Consider the following 17976-nt stretch of genomic DNA (forward strand, 5'->3'; position numbering starts at 1 on the left):
ATCTCCCATAGCAAGGAATGACAGCCACATGTCTCTGTGGCTGCTGGTTCCAGCTCCTGCTTGCCCACGGCAGCAAAGACACCCTCCCAGGCAGCAGCAGGAGTTCTCGTCCACCAGAGGGAAGCAGAGCTCTGGAGAAACTCATCTACACCAGCAAAGGCGGACACCTCCATTGCAGTGCAGAAACTGGAGGACTGAGCAGGAGCAGCTGAGCCTGGGGCTTTTCCTCGCCGTGGCAGCCCGCGCTGCACCCTTACACTCCTGCCCATCAGCCTCCTAGTCCTGTGACTCAGGGGAGGTTCAGGAGGAAGGACCCTGTGTCCAAAGCCACAGCATGGCATCTTGCAACACAGTGCAATGAGTGTCACCCAAAGAGTCAAAAGGAAGTTTCAAGCACTACTCTCTTACAGCAAGCCTTGACAGGGCAGATTAAATAAAGCAGTTTGCATAATTTTAAGAGTTTGACTGCATATTCCCTTCCTGATTGGATTGAAGGCTTCATTTATTGCAGCTCCAGACAGAATAAAGGCATCCCCAGGCTCATGTACAAAGTCAAGGTGGACCCTCTGTATCCTAAACCAGCACAGAGGCTGAGTGCAAGCAGCATTTTTTAATCAAAACCTTCTCTTTCATTCAACTGATTTGTGCAAGAATTAGACTCTACTCTTCCCAGAACAAGGAAGGGCTTTTTCCTCTTCCCCTAACCTACCTTAGCCAGGGCCAGGCAAAAAAAGCTGACTCTGCACTCAGTTTTTGTCCCTAGCTGCCAGGAAAATGAAGGCACCAGTACCAGGAACTGCCCTCCCTTTCATCTGCTTGGCAGCTGTGAGTGCAATTATTTTCTGTTAGAAGGGGCTGCCCTCTTCAGCTGTAGCTGGGAAGGGTAAACCATCTCTGAAGTGGATGTCAGAGATGGGAAAACCCTGCCATGATCCAGAAATGATTTTGTGTTGTCCCAGTGATGACATCTTGTTAGGGAAACACCCAGCACCACAGACAGCTTCCACTGTCCCTTGTTCTTGCTTCCTTTCTCCCTTTGCAACAGCCTTTCCACACTTGCATGAATTCCAACTCTTCCATTGCAGCAGTAAAAATTCAACTTCTGAAAAACTTTATGAGCCTGTCTCAGGTCTCCCTCTTGGCCATCATGCCCTTTTGCTAACACTGGGAATTCCTCACCATCTATTACAGTTCTGTTGCTAAAAAAGGATGACTTCCAGCCCTAAATCCCTCCTCTTTGCTGGGAAGAGGCAATTCTTTGGTAGAGGGTTTGAGGCCAGCAGTGTTCACAGGCAGAGGATACTCAATTTAGTACCACCAGCAATGGGCTCAGTTCCCATTGCCTCTTTTCTCTCACCACCAGGTAACAGGACTCGCACTACACTCAGGATGCTGCTGATGCCAGAGTCCTCACCCACTCGAACACACCCCACCTTGCAGTCGTTGCACAGTTTTATTTCATTTAAAATCCGCTGTGTTAAATATTTTTGTTACAAGTTCTGTGTAGGGGGTAAGAGTAATAGACTCTGCAGGCACTAGCAACCCCCTCACCCCTCAATTCATGTGTGCGCTATCGGATTCAGAACTGCCCCCCTCCCCCCAAACCAGCACCCGTGGGCTGGGATGTACATTGAAAGGCCTGGCCCCCCAGCTGGGTGTGGGCTGGGGGCACGCAGGAAGCCAGCAGTCACACCCAGTGAGCTGTGTGCCAAGGACAGCTGCTGGGGGCTGGTTCTCAGCCCCCTGTCGGGCATGTAATGGTGAAAGGGCTGTCCCCAGGAACAGTGCTGCCTCCACAGAGGTCACGGGCTCTGCCCACCCCAACACGAACATTCACACCACCGTGACTGGGCTGGTGAGAGACAATCACCAAGGGAAAGTAGGGGAGCTGCCACCCCGTGTTACTGTCTGTGGAGGGAGTGTAACCAGGGCACTGCCAGAAGCATGACACCTACCTCAAGCCCTGCTCTGACCAAAACTTTTCCTGCAAGTGGCCTCGGGGTCAGACCACCCTTGCAAGGCTGATGAGTGTGAAATATTTTCAAGCAAAACATGGACAGGACAGTAGCCTTTCCTCTCCTCTCCCTCCCAGGAACCTCAGTGCTAGGCAGTAAAGCTGAACCTGCCATGGAGGGGCAGGGAAGGGTACCCTAGCACAGCAGCAGCAAGCAGTTTCCAGTGGTATAGGACAAGCTAGAGGTGAGAGTTTGGTGCTGTGAGGGAGAGGATGCCACGCAGATGGCTCTGGAAAGGCAGTGCCATTCAGTGGCTGGCCCACTGCACGGCAAGTTCTCGTGAGATACTAAACCTTCATTAAACAAAATAGGAAAGGAGGTAGGAGCTATTCCCGTAATTCCCTTTGGGACAGCTCCAATCACAGCGGAGGGAGAAAGACTGGAATGACCCCTGCCAGTTCCTGAATGCCCTGCATCGTCCCTGCTGGTGCTGCCCTGTCCTGGGTGCGTTGTGTGGGGGTGTGGCTGCCCTACAGGTCGAGCAGCAGCACGCGGGGATCCTCCACCGCTGCCTTGATCTTGCGCAGGAAGGTGACGGCCTCTCTGCCGTCGATGAGCCGGTGGTCGTAGGTCAGCGCCACGAACATCATCGGCCGCACCTCGATCTGGGCAGGGACAGCGTTTGTCAGCTCAGTGCTCCTGCCTGCATGCTCCCCTCCTGTGAACCCAGGGAAGACCTGGCTTCTTCCCACCCCAAATCCTGTGTTCAGGCCCTCCTGGATTTGTCCTGCATGGCAAAATTATCTACCCCCCACCCAGGCTGGGTCCATGCCACGTACAAGATAAGGGCCTTTCCTGGAACCGCTCCCTATCACAAAGGCTACAAGCTCCTCCTTCCCACACCTAAGATTATAACCAGTTTGCCCACTCACAGGTAGGACAAAGTCCCCTGCACAGCTCAGGCAAGTACCAGAGCCAGCAAAGGTGCCCTATACCCATTAGTCTCTGCTCCTTCTTCACACTGAAGTGTTTCAGAAGTGACACCAATTCCTTACAGAAAGGTCCTCAGTCTGCTGAGCCCTGTCCTTTGTTCCCAAAAACTCCTGTGCAGGTCCACCTACCTTGCCTCCCACAGCCACAGGCCTGTCAAAGATGGCATGCATGCCTAAGATGGCAGACTGGGGTGGGTTAATGATAGGTGTTCCAAAGAGTGACCCGAAAACCCCACCATTGCTGATTGTGAAAGTGCCACCGTCCATGTCTTCAATGGCCAGTTCATTCTTCCGTGCCTAGAAGTAAAAAATAAGGTCTTAGGAAGCCACACAGAGCACACAGAGCATAGAACGAGGGTTTGGACATCCACTCTTTCCAGGAATACTGATTGCAAGAGCTTTGCTTATTGACTTGTTCAGCTGAAAACCAACACAAATTGCTCAAAAATGCATCCTGTCTTTAGAGTGAGCATCTAGTGGCTTTGGGGAAGGATTCTCTCGCCTTTGCTTCCAACTCCTGCTTTTGCAGGAGACAGACACAGGGACTTCTACCCCAGGGCAGTTCAGCCTTGGCCTCTAAAGACAAAGGTGAAGATACACCATGTCCCTAATGCAGACTGCAGTCTTCTGGATGGGCAACGAGTAGAGCTGTCCTAGAAGGCAAAGGCACAGCCAGCCATGTAACTGGATCACTCCCCACAGCACAACTCAGTGTGTTAGACGTCAGAGATGATGACACAGAGACCAAATCAATACATGCCGATCCAGCATTTCCAGTTCTTTCCATTCCTCCCAACCCTCTTCAGAAAACTTTCCTTACCTTCTCCCCCAGCTCGTAGATAGCACGCTCTATGTCAGCAAAGTTCATGTTTTCTACATTCCTAACCACAGGGACCACCAGACCCTGGGGAGAAGCAAAGTCCATGAATAGCAAATTCAGTGCAGCAACACACAGATAGCTGTCATGCAGCAGGAATCTGGACACAGCCCCAGAGAGCTCCTGCCTCCTCCTTGGCCCACAGCAGCCGGTTGGCGGAGCTGCCTCACACCCTGGTAGCCTGACAGGAAACCTGGCAAGACACACATCAAAGGCTGACAGCTTAAAATGAACCATCATCTTTGCCTTCGCTAGCCTATCTCATAAATCAACCAGGTCTGTCTGGAGCCAGCTCCACATTGATAAATTCTCAGGTAAGGCATTGGGAGATTTCAGCTGGCACCTCTTTCTCTTGCCTCTTTTTGCTGGGCCTCCCATAGACTTCGGGAAAAGACAATGACAGAACTTCAGTCCTTGTCAAACCCCTGCTTCATAGCAGAACCTTCTAATCAAGAAAGTAATTGACTAATTCAACATCTGTAACTACATCCCATACTCTCCCTGGACAGAAACATCTCTGTGGAACAGCACAGCAAAGTTAGCCAGAGGACAGGACGTTCAAAGCTTTTACTGCCTATGTCATAGATTCATGACAACAAAGGGGTTCCCTAATCTGGCCCTACTCATTAACAACTGAGATCTATATTGACCCTGTTACTTATTAAGATGAATATAGTGGTACAATAATTATTATTCTCTTATTAAGATGAATATAGTGGTAGAATATTCTTGGTCCTCCACCTTCTCTCAAAATTCATCTAGTAGTCCCTAATGCAGCAGGTGTCTCATTTATAGAATCAGTCTTATCAGTTAATTTCTGCTGCAGCAGAGCACAAAGCTGAGCTGGCTCAAAGTATATGATCATCCCATATGAAAGGCTGCAGGAAGCACGGACAAAGCTCCAAGGTACCTACCCGGGGAGTTGCTACAGCAACACTGATGTCCACATAGTCCCTGTACACAATCTCTTTGGTCGTGTCATCAATCACTAGAAAGAGAAACAACTTGTGTTACATATGCAGAACCTAAGATCAAAGGTTTGACTAGCTAAAAAATCCTAACAACTTGCTCACATCTAGCTTAAACGTAACTCCAGAGAAGAATGATTCCTTGCTGTACCTGTGGGAGAGGCACCACGACAGACAGAAAGAAAACAGTCCACACTGCTCAGTCCTCCTCAGTTATTGTCCCCTTGGTTATTCTGTTCTTCTGTTTCAGCAAGCCCCTCTGACACGCCCAGGAACTGCACTGTGCCTACAGCAGTCACCTGTACACAACCAGCAGGCTCTGCCCTCTGCAGGCTGCATATGCACGGCCCCAGCCCCACTCCCGGTCACCCCTTCCTAATCGAGCCCCTCTTGGCAAGCTGAACGTCTACCTGTGTAAATGGCTTTAGCAAAATCAGCAGCAGCATGCAGGACTGTCCCCATGCTTTCTGTGCATTTGGCTTGCTTCTCCAAGCTACTGCTCCTGCCATGGACTTGGCCATTGCCTTTCCCCCGTTTTGCAGCGCTCCCTAGATATGCAAGTCACCAGCAAGGGTCACCACTCACCCGCATTCACAACAGGCTGGTCCTGCAGAGCAAAGGCCGCAGCTTTCACAAAAGCTGACATGAAACCTAGCTTCAGGTTGTGCTTTTTCAGAAAGGTATCCTTGTGTACAGCTCTCATCTCCCGAATGTTGCTGTGAAACACACAATAACAATGGTAAACCAGGAGTCCAAGAACACACCATTCCCTTTGAGTAACAGATTTCAGTGCCAGCCCCAAGGATGCAAATCTGCACCACCAAATGGGAAACCTCCAGTCTGCTGCAAAAGCCTTCACATGTGACATAAACATGGATCTAAGGTTCCTGCCAAAGGATCAAACAGAAACTGGTCCTGGACCACGTGGACCACGAGCTCCACAGCCAGGGTAAACCTGCAAGGCCCACACTGCCGAACAGAAGTAAGGTGTGGCATGGTATATTTCCTGCTTAGGCCTGATGCTGCCACCTATTCTCTGGAGACAACAGTGCTCATACCAGTGTGGCACCACAGACAGCAAATGCAGGTGTGGCTGGACTGACACAGAAGAGTGAAAAACCAGAATGTGGCAAAAGCAGTAAACATGCAGGAAATAAAATCAAAGTGATCAAAGGAAAAGACCTCAACCACTCTGCAAATTCAGCACCAGACAGCACAACACCACTTTTGTACCCAACTCTCTGGCATTGGGAGTTGACCGAATATTAAAGGAATTTTCCCAGGAGCTATAGTAGTGGGTGCCAGTCCACCCATAGCTCTTGACCAGACAAATCATGTTTTCCCACTGTTTCTATTAATCAAAATTGAGGCCATTTACAAAACATCAACCAAGCTGTGGCTACAAGCTCTGCCTATTCTAGCCTAACATCAGATGCTGTGGAATTGCATAGTTCATCCCTTCTCCCTTCAGAGACCTTCACACTTTGAAGAGACAGTTTCACCAAGGAGCAGGATTTTCCATGGTTTAGAGTGTTTGTTTTCCTGTGTCTAACCTTGTTTAGAGTTAGGATTACTGCCCAAAGACATTAGTGTCTCCCAAGACACAAGGGCTGCAGCAATGAGGATACAACCTGCTATGGAACTGCCTCATTAAGGCCACCTCCTTTCAGACACTGACCCCCGTGGGAAGCAAGAGGCCCCAGCACAGGTCTTCACAAATCAACTTCACAGTAATCAATCCAAACCACATTACCAGATGCAATGAGAGCCCCAGGCTGGCGTAAAGCGACACCTCAATGAGCCTCTGAGAGGAGATAAAGCTGCAGCACTTCCCTCCAATCAAGACTATTTTGCCAGCCTTATTGTTCTGAGACCCAAATATTTACATGTTTTGTCTTAAGGAGTAGCATAGGATTTCACAAGACAATTTGATTTGGGCACAATTTCCCCTTAATGCACTGTAACATAAGCTGCCCACCCTCCAAAGACATTAGAGTGCTCAGTCCATGCAAGCACTTGAGTCAGGAGCCCCCACCTGCTTGAGAGGATGGGGAAGGATGCTGCTCTGTCTCTAGAAAGCTGTACCATCTGACAGCAAAGGCCTTAGGCCTAAACAATGCTCACCTGAAAGGCTGATGAGCCCTGGAGAAGCAACTCACTGCAAGTTAAACACCTCCAAAAGCAGTAACCTGGTGGAGTGGCAGAAAGCAGATGCTACATCTTGCTGTCTTCTAACAGCCACTATATGCAAGTGATACTAGCCCCTTCTGGTCTTCTGCTCAACATTTACCAGTCCTCCACCAAAAAGCCCACAGAAGAGGAATCAGAGACTACCCCTATTACAAGTAGCAGGTGACTCCCAAGGAACAACAGGCCATTAGGAAGCTCTGTAGCCCCTCATACCACACCAATGTGGTTCTGAAGAAGCTGCACAGACTGTGGTACATACCTAAGAAAGAGGGCCCAAAAGACATGCTGCCAGTCTCTCCAAAGAAAACCTGCAAGGTTTTGACTGCCATTTAAAGATTACTGCCTTAATCTGTTTCTACTCATAAAGGGAAAAAGAGGTTTACTCCTCACCTCATGTCAATCTCATTGAAAGTGGTCAGCATGGCACAAGTATTCTGAGCCTCTTTCAGCCGCTGAGCAATACGCTGACGCATCCTATTCATTTTCACCTGCAAATTAAAAAGGTATAAGCAGAAGCTGCCTATAGCTCATCCTAGGGCAAAATGCACAAGAAACTCAAAAGGCTCTCCTCTTGCCATCTGATTGACTAGATTCCTAGGGCCAAGGTTTTCACTCTAGGTCAGGAGCACAATAGGCTGAGGAGTTAATTTCACTGCTCAGCTCAATGCACAGTTCACTTGAAAAGCAGTGCTGAAATCACAGTACAGCTACTTCTGGCCTCTGCATTCCTCAAGACCTGCAAGCATGCATAGCTGTCCATGTGGCTAACGTGAGAAGGGCAAGACTGCTAAGAAAGCAGGCTGCTCAACCATGCTCTCTTAAGAATGCACAAGGCAGTTTCAGCAGCCTCAACCCTTTGCTGAGGGCTTGTGGACAAACCAAGCAGATCACACAGAGTCCTTCTGTCCCGAGTCAGCAGAGCTCAAGACAAGACTTTTGACTAGAAGAGACCCGTGCCAGAGAGGTCCAGGCTCTTCCTCCACACCACCTGTAAGTGATTCCTGCATGTAAAGAATTTTCCCACCTGTCACAGCCCTACTGAGCTGGGTGTGTACAGGTGGATATGGACACATCCGGCAAGCTCCAGCCAGAACAGATTATCACCTAGCAACAGAAGTGCTGGCAAGGTCCCTGCTCCCACAGCTTACCCTATGCTCTGATCTGGCACCTTTGGTGGGCACTGCCTCCCCAGGAGGGGCTGCCGCTGGGGCTGCAGCCGGCTTCACAGCAGACACTGAGGGGAAAAACACATCAGTCAAAAACAGAAGCCAGGTAGGAAAAGCCCTGAGATAGAAAGCATATTTGAGCTCCTTGCTTAAGTGACAGAGTATGGAAGCAGCCTTGAATTAGGCTGGGAAGGTTCTAGGCATAGCTGAGCAGTCCAGTCTGGAGCAAGCAGGGCAATACTGCAGGAGGCCTTCACCACCAAATGCCTCTGTTTGAGGTCTTTAGCCTTATACAGTGTCCCCCAAAGCAGAGAGACTCGAGAACAGGAACAAATGGCTGTGGCCTCACCTGGTTTGCTGTCGATGGGCTGAGTTGACACAGGCGGCACTGGTGGCATTGTAGTGGGAATTGGTGCTGCAGCAGGGGGAGGAGCAGGCGCAGCTGCAGGTTCAGGGGCTGCAGGAGGAGGAGGGGCTGCTGCTGGTGTAGCCTTGGCAGGAGCAGCTGAAAGACAAGGAAGAACCATGGTAAAGGCATCAGCTTCCACTGGCAGAGATCTGTGAGTCCAACCAACCTAACAAAAGTAAACCCTCAGGCAGAGTGCCTTTATGTTCTCAGCACTACTGAGCTGACAGAAGTCACCACAAGAGAAAGCCATTGTGAAAGTGTTTTACTCATCAACATCCTTGACCTCCTCACTGGAGGAGGCTGGATGCTACAGAGAAGAGGGCACAGAAGGGAGTTAGGGGAATTCTCAACTAGTTATAGCTAACAGTTTAGTCTCCTCCAGAGGGAACAAAAGAGAAGATCCCCCTCAGAAGGACTAAAATTATGCTTCTCTAATGGACAACAGAACAGTATTTTCTCAGGATCCCTCTAAATGCTTTATTGAATGCTAAAAAGCATTTTATTCTAAATGCGTAAATCCTCAGAAAAAACCTGGTGGCAGCACAAGGCCTATGCAAGTTATACATGCCTGACTTACCTCCAGTTTTCCTGAGTTTGAATAGAGGTGTCCCCCCTTCCACTTTGCCACCATCGGGTACCAGAAGGGCTTCAATCACACCAGCTGCTGGGGCTGGAACTTGCACTGATGTCTGAAAAAAAAGAAAGTCAGTGAAATTCTCCCAAACATCAGCTGGAGACCAAGTGCCCAAGAGAAGATGCCAATATGTGCAGATACACATTGCAATTTGGCACAGACAGCAGTTGTGTCTCACACTATTTGCACCAGTTTTCACACCCTCCACCAGGATTTTGTGCCAATAGTTAGAAGCTTTAGGAGATGCTGGCAGTGTAATATATAGCCTTATCTCCAGGGTACAGTCAAGAACTGACCCACTGCCAGCATCTTCCTGACAGCAAAGCTGAAAACAGAACTCAGCAGAGAATTCAGCAAGAACTTCAAGGCTTAACAGTCCTTTCAGGAGTGGATGAATCTAAAGCCTAAATTTTAAATGATCTGAAGACAACTTATGGCTGGCAGATTTCTCCTTTGTTTAAGCACAAACAGGTTTCAAAACTCAAAGCACTCAAATCGGAAGGAGAAGTAAAATTACAGCTCCAATAAACAACACCACCAGTGATGATTAATCAAATGGATGAATAAGGGTTATCAAGAATTCTCACCTAAGGCACAGCAAGTTTTATATTAGATGAGAAAAGCTTTTCTCCATGAAGAGAGCAGGAGACACAGTCAGGGCCCTGCAGGCTCTAGGAGCTCTTAGCTGGAGAGAAGCCATACAGGGTACCTGCTACAAAACTAGAAGAAGTTTTGGTCCAGAAACTCCTACCTTGTCTGTTTCAATCTCACACACCACTTCATCTTCCGCCACTGTGTCTCCAACAGCTGAATGACAGATATGAAGACCACTGTGAGGAGGGAGGTGTGCTCTGGCCTCCCCTCTTTACCCACAGCAGTTTCCCACACTAACCCATAACTTCTTCATCCCACTTCTCCACAAGCTCTAAATAAAAGACTAGCTCAAGCAATCTACTGCAGTTAAGAATCTGATTCCGGCTTAGACATCTCCCTTCATCCATCATTACCCCTGACAGAGAGGTGATGAGGCAGTAACTGCAATTCTTAACCCCTTAGGAGAGCTGCAATTAAATGCCTCATTTGTCACAGACTGAAAGGCACAGAGCAGGATGTCAGCCAGTGAACTGTAATGCATCCCCAAGGTGTCCAACACAGCAGTAACAGTGATGAGAATTTCAGGGAAGAGGCAATTGCTTACCTTTCTCCCACCTGACATCTCCTTCTGTGACTGACTCTGCAAAGGCTGGTGTGTTCACCGTAACCACGTCATCCCCTGTGAGAGAGACAAACAAACTTGACTGCTTTCAGAGCTAAAAATTTATGGTATTGCTTCATTCTTGTCATCACAACTCTGCTAAAGGGGGTAGGCCATCAGACATCAATTGCTGTCTGTCTCCTTTCTTCAACACTAATCAACATTTAAACACCAGAGAAATTCATATCTGACTGAAAGCCACATTGTGACAGGAATCCAGACAATATCTTTAGGACCCTGGGATATAAACCCTGAGTCACCCATGAAGGCAGGACAGCAGAGAGCCTTGACCAAGGATGGAAGGTGGCTGCTGGCAGGACAGCAAGAGGTAGCAAAAGAAGCATCACACTGATTCCTGCCTTTTTACTTACTATGTACCGCAGTGGTTCTGAAGTAGCGGACAGTGAAGACACTGGAGCTATTCACTCTGCACAAAGAGAGAAGAGTGTGAACACAGCAGAACATTCCTCTGCAGGCTGCCAGCACCAAGCTCAAGTACAGAATTTACACTTGCTTAACTGAAGTGACAGGTTGCTCAGCTGTTCTGATGTATTTGTTGCAAAGGACTCCTATTTACTGCTCAAGCTGCAACAATCCAGCCAGAAAGGAAGCATTGCATCCTACCATCACTAGTGCTCTCAGAAACTCAGTGAGAACTGACACTTACGGAATTTCCATTTAGACACACAACCCAACAGAACCCTCATAGTTTAAATACTGATTAAACAGTGACCTGGCCAGCCCATACAATGCCCAAGACTAGTGCGGCAACAATTTTTTTACCTCCAGATTAGGACTGTCATCTCTACAGAAGTTGTTAGATTGCTCCAAAATAAAAGAAAAGCACGATAAATTGCCTATGGCAATGCATCCAAAAACCAGCTATTTCTCTCCACCATGTTTCTTCACAGGCAGCTGGCAATCCCAGTCCTAAGGATGATTTTTATATCTACCCACATCATATTTGGAAAACTGAAAAGAATGTGCTTTAGCATTTCCTCTAGCACAGGGTACTTTGTACAAACAAAGGATTTCAGAGTATTTCAGGCTTTTATGCATGTACTCTTATGGTTATTTCCCCAAATACATTTTTATAAGACCACCCCACTAGTGCAAACCCTTACATATGAACAACAATGCTGTGAATGACCCCACTTCTCCCAACAGAAAATCTACCAGGAGACCATCATAGAGCAAACAACACCTCTAGTCAGATAATCAGAGTAGAAATCCACTTTTCGCTGGTTTCCCCACTCCTGTCCCTTCCCTGTCCCAGTATCTGGTTGCAGAGAGAGCTTGTTTTCAGTTCTCAACCTGCAAAACCTAGATTTCTTTTTAGGGCTAACTCCATACTGCTACAAAGTGCACAAGGATTTCATGACAGCCAACCATATTCTGTTCCTCAGACCTCAAATCTTATCATGGCTAGAGCAAGAGCAACCCCAGTCTCTCCCCACAGCTTTCCTGTGCATACTTACATAAGCTTCCTGCTGTTTGTGTAAGCCAGGCCTTGGCTCCCAGACACACCTGTGAATGAGAAAGGAGTTATATTATCCAGCTGTCCAACCCTCAAGTATCCCCATCAGACAAAAGAAGGCAGAGGACACTGCTGCCCACCCTGAAAGAAGGTTGGGACCAAATGGGGAATATATCCATGCAGAGACACCTCAGTGCCATCAAACCTGCCCAGAGCTTGCCAAGAACAGTGGTTTTGTCTTCATCTAGATTTGTAGGGATGAGGAAAACAGTTATAGCTTGACAACAAAGTTAATAAGGATAACATTGAAATGGGCAAACGAAGCAGAGCATTCAGAGCAAAATCAGGAAAGAGCTATGAGGAACCACCTCCAGAACTGCTGCGTTATCCACACCCATACAAAATATGGAGCAAGGTATCAGCCCTGCAAGAGGCACCCCCAAAAGCCTCGCAGCCCCAGAGACAGCTAAGGAGGAATAAAAGGACTGAAAAGAGAGTGTAGGGCAGAGAATTGAGCCACCATCATCCCTCTTCTCTGCCCACTCCCTGTCCAGAGAAAATTAGTTTCCAAAACTCACAATAGGGAAATACTTGCACAGCTTCCCAGTTTCACATACCCCACTGTCCCCTTCCCACACTGCTCATATGCCCTGACACTGCATTTTTTACTATGAACTGGACTCCTGTCCTTTGTCACTTACAGGGCACTGGGCAGCTCTCCAGACTGATCTTAAAGAGAGTCAGCGTAGTAACTGGAGAACATAATTATCTCAAATTACACAATGCCAGAGGGAAGAACCATTTCCCCACTTGATTTTTTTAAAAAAGCAGCACAATTTCTACAGCACAGCTAGAAAAACCCAGAGCTCTAAGGAAAAACAGTTTAGGCATTGCAGTGGAGTTCACAGGCACACCAGATCTGACATGTCACTTAATATTCATCCATCATTTTCAAAGGAGCTTATTAGAGAGCTAGGGCTCTGCAACAGCATGTGCTTTGAGCACTGCAATGCCTGAAATACACTGTGCTGCTGCTGTGAAACCTTCACCAGAGCCAAATGGATCAGGCAGCATGTACCTCAGGCAAGGGAGGCACTCCTATGGAAACTTAGCTCATTCCACTGCTTCTTCACTACAGACTGACAGAAACAAACCCCAATCAGACCTATTACCAACCTCCATCATCAGCTCTGTTCTTTCTAGGTAAAGTGTAAGACTCACCAGACAGAGGGGATCTTGCCAGAGTACAGTTCCCCTGTCAGAGAGAAAAGGATGTATCAGTAATGCAAGAAGAAGAAGACAAATCCATCCTAGAAGGACTTTGTTTTTTTCCTGAGATCTGAATCAGACACAGGATCCACCATTCCCATGCTCCAGTCTGCAGGCATGCCACTTTCCCCCAGTGTGCTAGAGCAGGAGAACACCTATGCCCTTCTTTATCCTTTCTCTCCTCCCAGGGTGCTTTATGATGCAGTGATGTTAAATTTGGTGCTTGCATCTTCCAGTTCCCGATCCAGAAGTTTTGACCTTCTCATGCACTTTCCTCTTTAAGAAGGAACAGATTTCCAATAGAATTTGCTATGAACGAGAAGATAAAGGACACCTACTGGATATGATGATAAAACATCCCATGATGTTTACTCCTACAGTCATGAATGCAGCATCTAGGGGTTTTAAAATTTTTTTCTAAAGCTGTGGAGCCTTTGAACTCCCAAAGACCAGAATTCCTCTCAGTGGCAAAATTTCTACTGCTGTCAGTTAGTCAGGAATTCCACATTCTTTGATGTTTCACTTCATACCTGTGTAATCATTGACTGCACTCCTAGATCAGCATAACAAAGCTCAAAAGTAGAACACATTTCAAAATATTCAATTTCAAAAAATTCAATTACCTCCCTCTACTGTTATTACATATTTCTCTCACATCAAACCTGCAGGATTGGAGAAGATAAGAACTCTTTAAAAGTAATTGGAAAATAGCCCTGTAGCCATGATGGAAATGCACTTTACTGGCTTAGAATGACAGCAACTCAAGAGCTCAAAGCATCCTTATCCAGCAGCTAAGTTAAAAGTTAGATTTCCTTCACACCTTCAGGATCTGAAGTTTGCATACAAGCCCTGATTCCAGCTTCAGCAAAGCAAGCAGGATGAGATATAACTGACCTTAAATATCAAAATAATTTGAGGAGCTGTGTGGCAAGACAACAGAGACCAAAGACGAACAATACACTTAAGCTTGGCACACCATCTACAGGACTGAGTGCTGCAGCATACAAAACCAGATTCAATGAACACTTTGTATCAAAACTAACAGGCCTGGAATCAAGCCCTCGGTAGTTTAATTATCCAAGCTTATAAATGGATTTGACTTGTTGGATATTAACACAGAGACAACTCAATGATCAATGGGCAATTCAACAGGGTTACAATTAGCTGAGCTGAGGATGCAGGCAGCCAGTCTGACTTACTGCTAAGCTCCAGCACAACACCATGCAGCCACCCTGCTTGCCACTTCACTGCAGGGATCAGTGATCCTGAACCAACAGTGCTGCAAAACCAGCTTGTGGCAGGGCCTGCTGAGCCCCTACCCCAGGTCTGGCTGGGTAAGGGAAAGCAGGGAGCACTGTGCAGACTTGGCAGAGTCATCTTGAATGCTACAATGCCTCATCTTGGTGCAGCACTGACCCTGCTGATTCAGATCTGGTTTGTGTAAAGCCAGCTCTAAGCCAGGATCAGCAAGACAAACTCCAGTTTATCTCCACTGGGTCAGCTCTCTAGAGCACCACAATCCTCAGCACTCTGTATTGACCATATTTTTCCCACTTTCTGTAGTGTCCCAGATAGCATGGAGTCAATCACAAATTGAGTATCAAGCAACCTGAGTTCCCTTTATTCATTAATGTTTCCCCGGGTGCTTTAAGTGGTTAAAGGCATTCCTAGCACACCAGACAATAAATTGTTAAGAAAGGAACAGCCTCAGACTGATGCAAAACCAGACAATTTTATTTGCTCAGGACCAGTTTACCGTGGAGTTAAAACAAAAATAAAAGTTTAGAAGGTCTGTCCTAAAAATAATCACTGTGAGAAAACATCTGCAGCTCTCTTCTACCAGTGGTGTCAAGTTTGTGTTCTACAACTGCAGCAAAATTAAGGAAAAAACTGGTATCACTCTACCCTTTGCCTTTAAGATTAAGAAATTAGGGCAAGAGCTTAATGTGAGGAGGAAGCCAGTAATAAAAGATACTGTGATTTCTCTTGCTAACATTCTGCAGAACTGTGTCTGTATCTTAACCACAGTACCTCAGATGAACACGCAGCTTCAGGAGACACTGGACAGGGCTGCTTCCTGTTCCCTTTTTCCCCTGAAGGAATCCTGACTGCACCTCTTCCTGGATCACTTGGCTAAATTTGCCCTCTGCCTTCTATTGGAGCTTTTTCAGCAAGAATGGAAATGTTTCAGTTTTGCCACGTGGCACTAGCACTTTGGGTCAGTTTAAAAAGACAGCCCTCACTTGGGGAAAAAAGTCTTGGTCTAATTAGCCAGTGACTCATGTACCAAGTGATTACTATTTCCCTCTCATTTCACATGACTTCTCAGAATTGTTTTTATAACTGTTATGTCAAAGTGACCCTGGCATGCACCGCCCAGGCCACACCTTTCAAGGAGCCATCACCTTGCAGCAGGTCACTAGATACTGAAATAAAGGATGGAATACATCAGCTACAGCAACAGCCTGTATACCAACAGTAGGGACCAGCTCAGGCAAGGAATCTGATGAACTTGACAGTGCAGCTCATTCCAACAGAGGCACACCAGAAGGCCAGTGCTGTGCAGCTCCAACGACAGGCACAGCAGCAATTGGTTCTCCAGCCATGGCTTCTTGAGAGCAAAGCAGCTGCTGCTTCGACAAGGATGAGCACAAAGCCCTGCTACACACAAAACCCCCCTGCACGGCTTTCATGGGTATCAAAACATTATACACGGCACGGGAGGGCAGATGCCGAGAGGGGATGGGGATAGCAACGCTGAGTGGTGGATACTGTTACTAACAGGCTCAGAACTCTTCCAGCATGAGGGGAGGATCAAATAGGGAAGAAGAAGTTTTTTACCAGCTCTTGCCCACAAAAACAGAAGGATTTGATTCTCAAAGCATTTTACACAGCTCCTGATCAAATCTATCTTTTCCAGACTAGCTTTTCTCTGGACTTTTTCACATAGCCTTCAAGGTCTGCCTACCCCTGCCCTGACTCTCACGTGCTACATTGATGCACATTCATGGTTTCTACTTGATATAAATTCAGGACCTCTTCTTTTACAGACAGTCAAAACCCAGCCAACCTTTCCTCATCCTCAGTGACTCCACTCTTCTCCAATTCACTCCTCCACTTCTGAATTTTGTACAAGTCTACTGTTCTCACGTCTGCCATCAGAGGTTTGCCAAGTTCTGGAATTTCTTTCCATCTCTCCAAAAAGCCTGCATTACATCACAATCAAAATTTACTTCTCATATCACTGTTCAAATGGAGATCAAACTACTACTATAACTCTTCCAGTACATCTAACAGGTTAACTAGCATTCAGCCTAAAACCTCCTGATTTTCAGACTAGTTTTGTGAAAGGCTTGAATACTCCGCCTGACTTCTTTCTGTTCTTTATAATTACACAGCACCACTGAGAGCTGACAAAGGCCAAATATCACTAAAATGCCACTTTAATAAGCCTGTTTAAACTGCATTATAATCAATTTGTCTCTACATTTCAAACTGTAGCTTATACAGTTACTTGTAAGTTGCAGTTTGACGTGCATACACACACATTTATAACACAACGGCGTCTTTACATTACGATCGGTTGTCAACACTTGCTCGCCTACATTTGCAGGATGCCTAAAATCAAGACTCATGCTCAAAGGCTCCAGCTGGTCAGGGGAAGAGAAGCGATGCTCCCCATGCCGTAGGTATGCACGTCTGTGTGTGCACATGGAGCTGGGCATGTTTGCTGTTCAAACGGAAGATGTGTGCGGCAGGACACAGGACCCAGCTGGCCAAGGGCAGCCCCAGGGTTAAGCAGCTACCGGGCTCTGTCAGCCCCCGCTGCAGCCAGCAGAGGTTACCACCCTTTGCCGCGCTTCAATGACTGCCCTGAGAACCGAGCGCAGCATTTACACAACAAACCGCACACCGGTTTGTGGCCGATCCTGCACCGGGAGCACCCCGGCCGGGGGGGTCTCTGCCGGCGCAGGCCGGCGGCTGCCAGCAGCGAGGGCCCCGAACGTGACAGCCACTGACAGGCGGGGACGGCGGAGCCCGAGAGCGGCGGCGCTCGGAAGCCCTTCCCGCGGGTCCGCCCTGCCCGGTGCCGGGCGCCGCCGCCCTTCCCGCGGAGCCGGGCCTGGCAGCGGGGCAGCGGCACCCGCGGGGAAGGGGCAGCGCCGCGCTCACCGCGGCCCCTGCTGCGGGACAGCCTCGCCGCCCCTTCCCGTGCCCTGCCCCGCCGTGTCCCCGGGGCGGCGGTGCCCAGCGCCAGGCGGCAGGGGACGCGTCCCGGTGCCCTTGGCGCCGCCGACCTCGCCCGCCCGGCCGCCGCCCTCCCTCGCTGCCCCGCTCCCCGCGGCCGGTGCCCGCGGGCCGTACCTGTCGGAGGGCGCGCAGCGAGCGGCCCAGCGCGCGGCCGAGGCAGCGGGACCGCCACAGCGGCACCATCGCGGCGGCGGCGGCGGCGGCGGGAGGGGCCGCAGGGCGGACACCGGAACCAGGCCCGGCGCGAGGCGGAAGCGCGGGGGGCCGGACCAAGCGCCCAGAGCGGGGGGAGCAGCCGGGGCGGGACCATCGCGGCGGGGCCGGGCTGCGGGGCCGAGCTGCGGGGCCGGGCTGTGGAACAGGGCCGGGCTGCGGGGCTGCGGAACAGGGCCGGGCTGCGGGGCACGGCCGGGCTGCGGGGCACGGCCGGGCTACGGAACAGAGCCGGGCTGCGGGGCTGCGGAACAGGGCCGGGCTGCGGGGCTGCGGAACAGGGCCGGGCTGCGGGGCACGGCCGGGCTGCGGGGCCGGGC

General features: G+C 48.9%; 1 protein-coding gene across 2 annotated transcripts; it reads right to left on the reverse strand.

Annotated features, from left to right (window-relative positions):
• Positions 1 to 1434: 1434 nt before the first annotated feature.
• Positions 1435 to 17665, reverse strand: DLST (dihydrolipoamide S-succinyltransferase). 2 transcript variants are annotated; one of them, XM_063160285.1, is made up of 15 exons: positions 17558 to 17665; positions 13145 to 13178; positions 11925 to 11973; positions 10818 to 10873; positions 10390 to 10464; positions 9943 to 9998; positions 9135 to 9246; positions 8498 to 8653; positions 8131 to 8216; positions 7373 to 7470; positions 5378 to 5508; positions 4739 to 4812; positions 3768 to 3851; positions 3077 to 3244; positions 1435 to 2620 (listed from the first exon to the last, which is right to left on the reverse strand). In XM_063160285.1, exons 1-15 carry the CDS (start codon positions 17624 to 17626, stop codon positions 2486 to 2488), a joined length of 1383 nt encoding a protein of 460 aa, XP_063016355.1. In that variant the 5' UTR covers positions 17627 to 17665; the 3' UTR covers positions 1435 to 2485. The 2 variants fall into 2 exon arrangements, with proteins under 2 accessions (XP_063016355.1, XP_063016354.1); XM_063160284.1 differs by having other exon boundaries at positions 13100 to 13178.
• Between the last annotated feature and the right edge of the window lie 311 nt (positions 17666 to 17976).

Source organism: Melospiza melodia, chromosome 6 (genome assembly GCF_035770615.1).
Source record: "Melospiza melodia melodia isolate bMelMel2 chromosome 6, bMelMel2.pri, whole genome shotgun sequence".
NCBI classification, from domain to species: Eukaryota; Metazoa; Chordata; class Aves; order Passeriformes; family Passerellidae; genus Melospiza; species Melospiza melodia.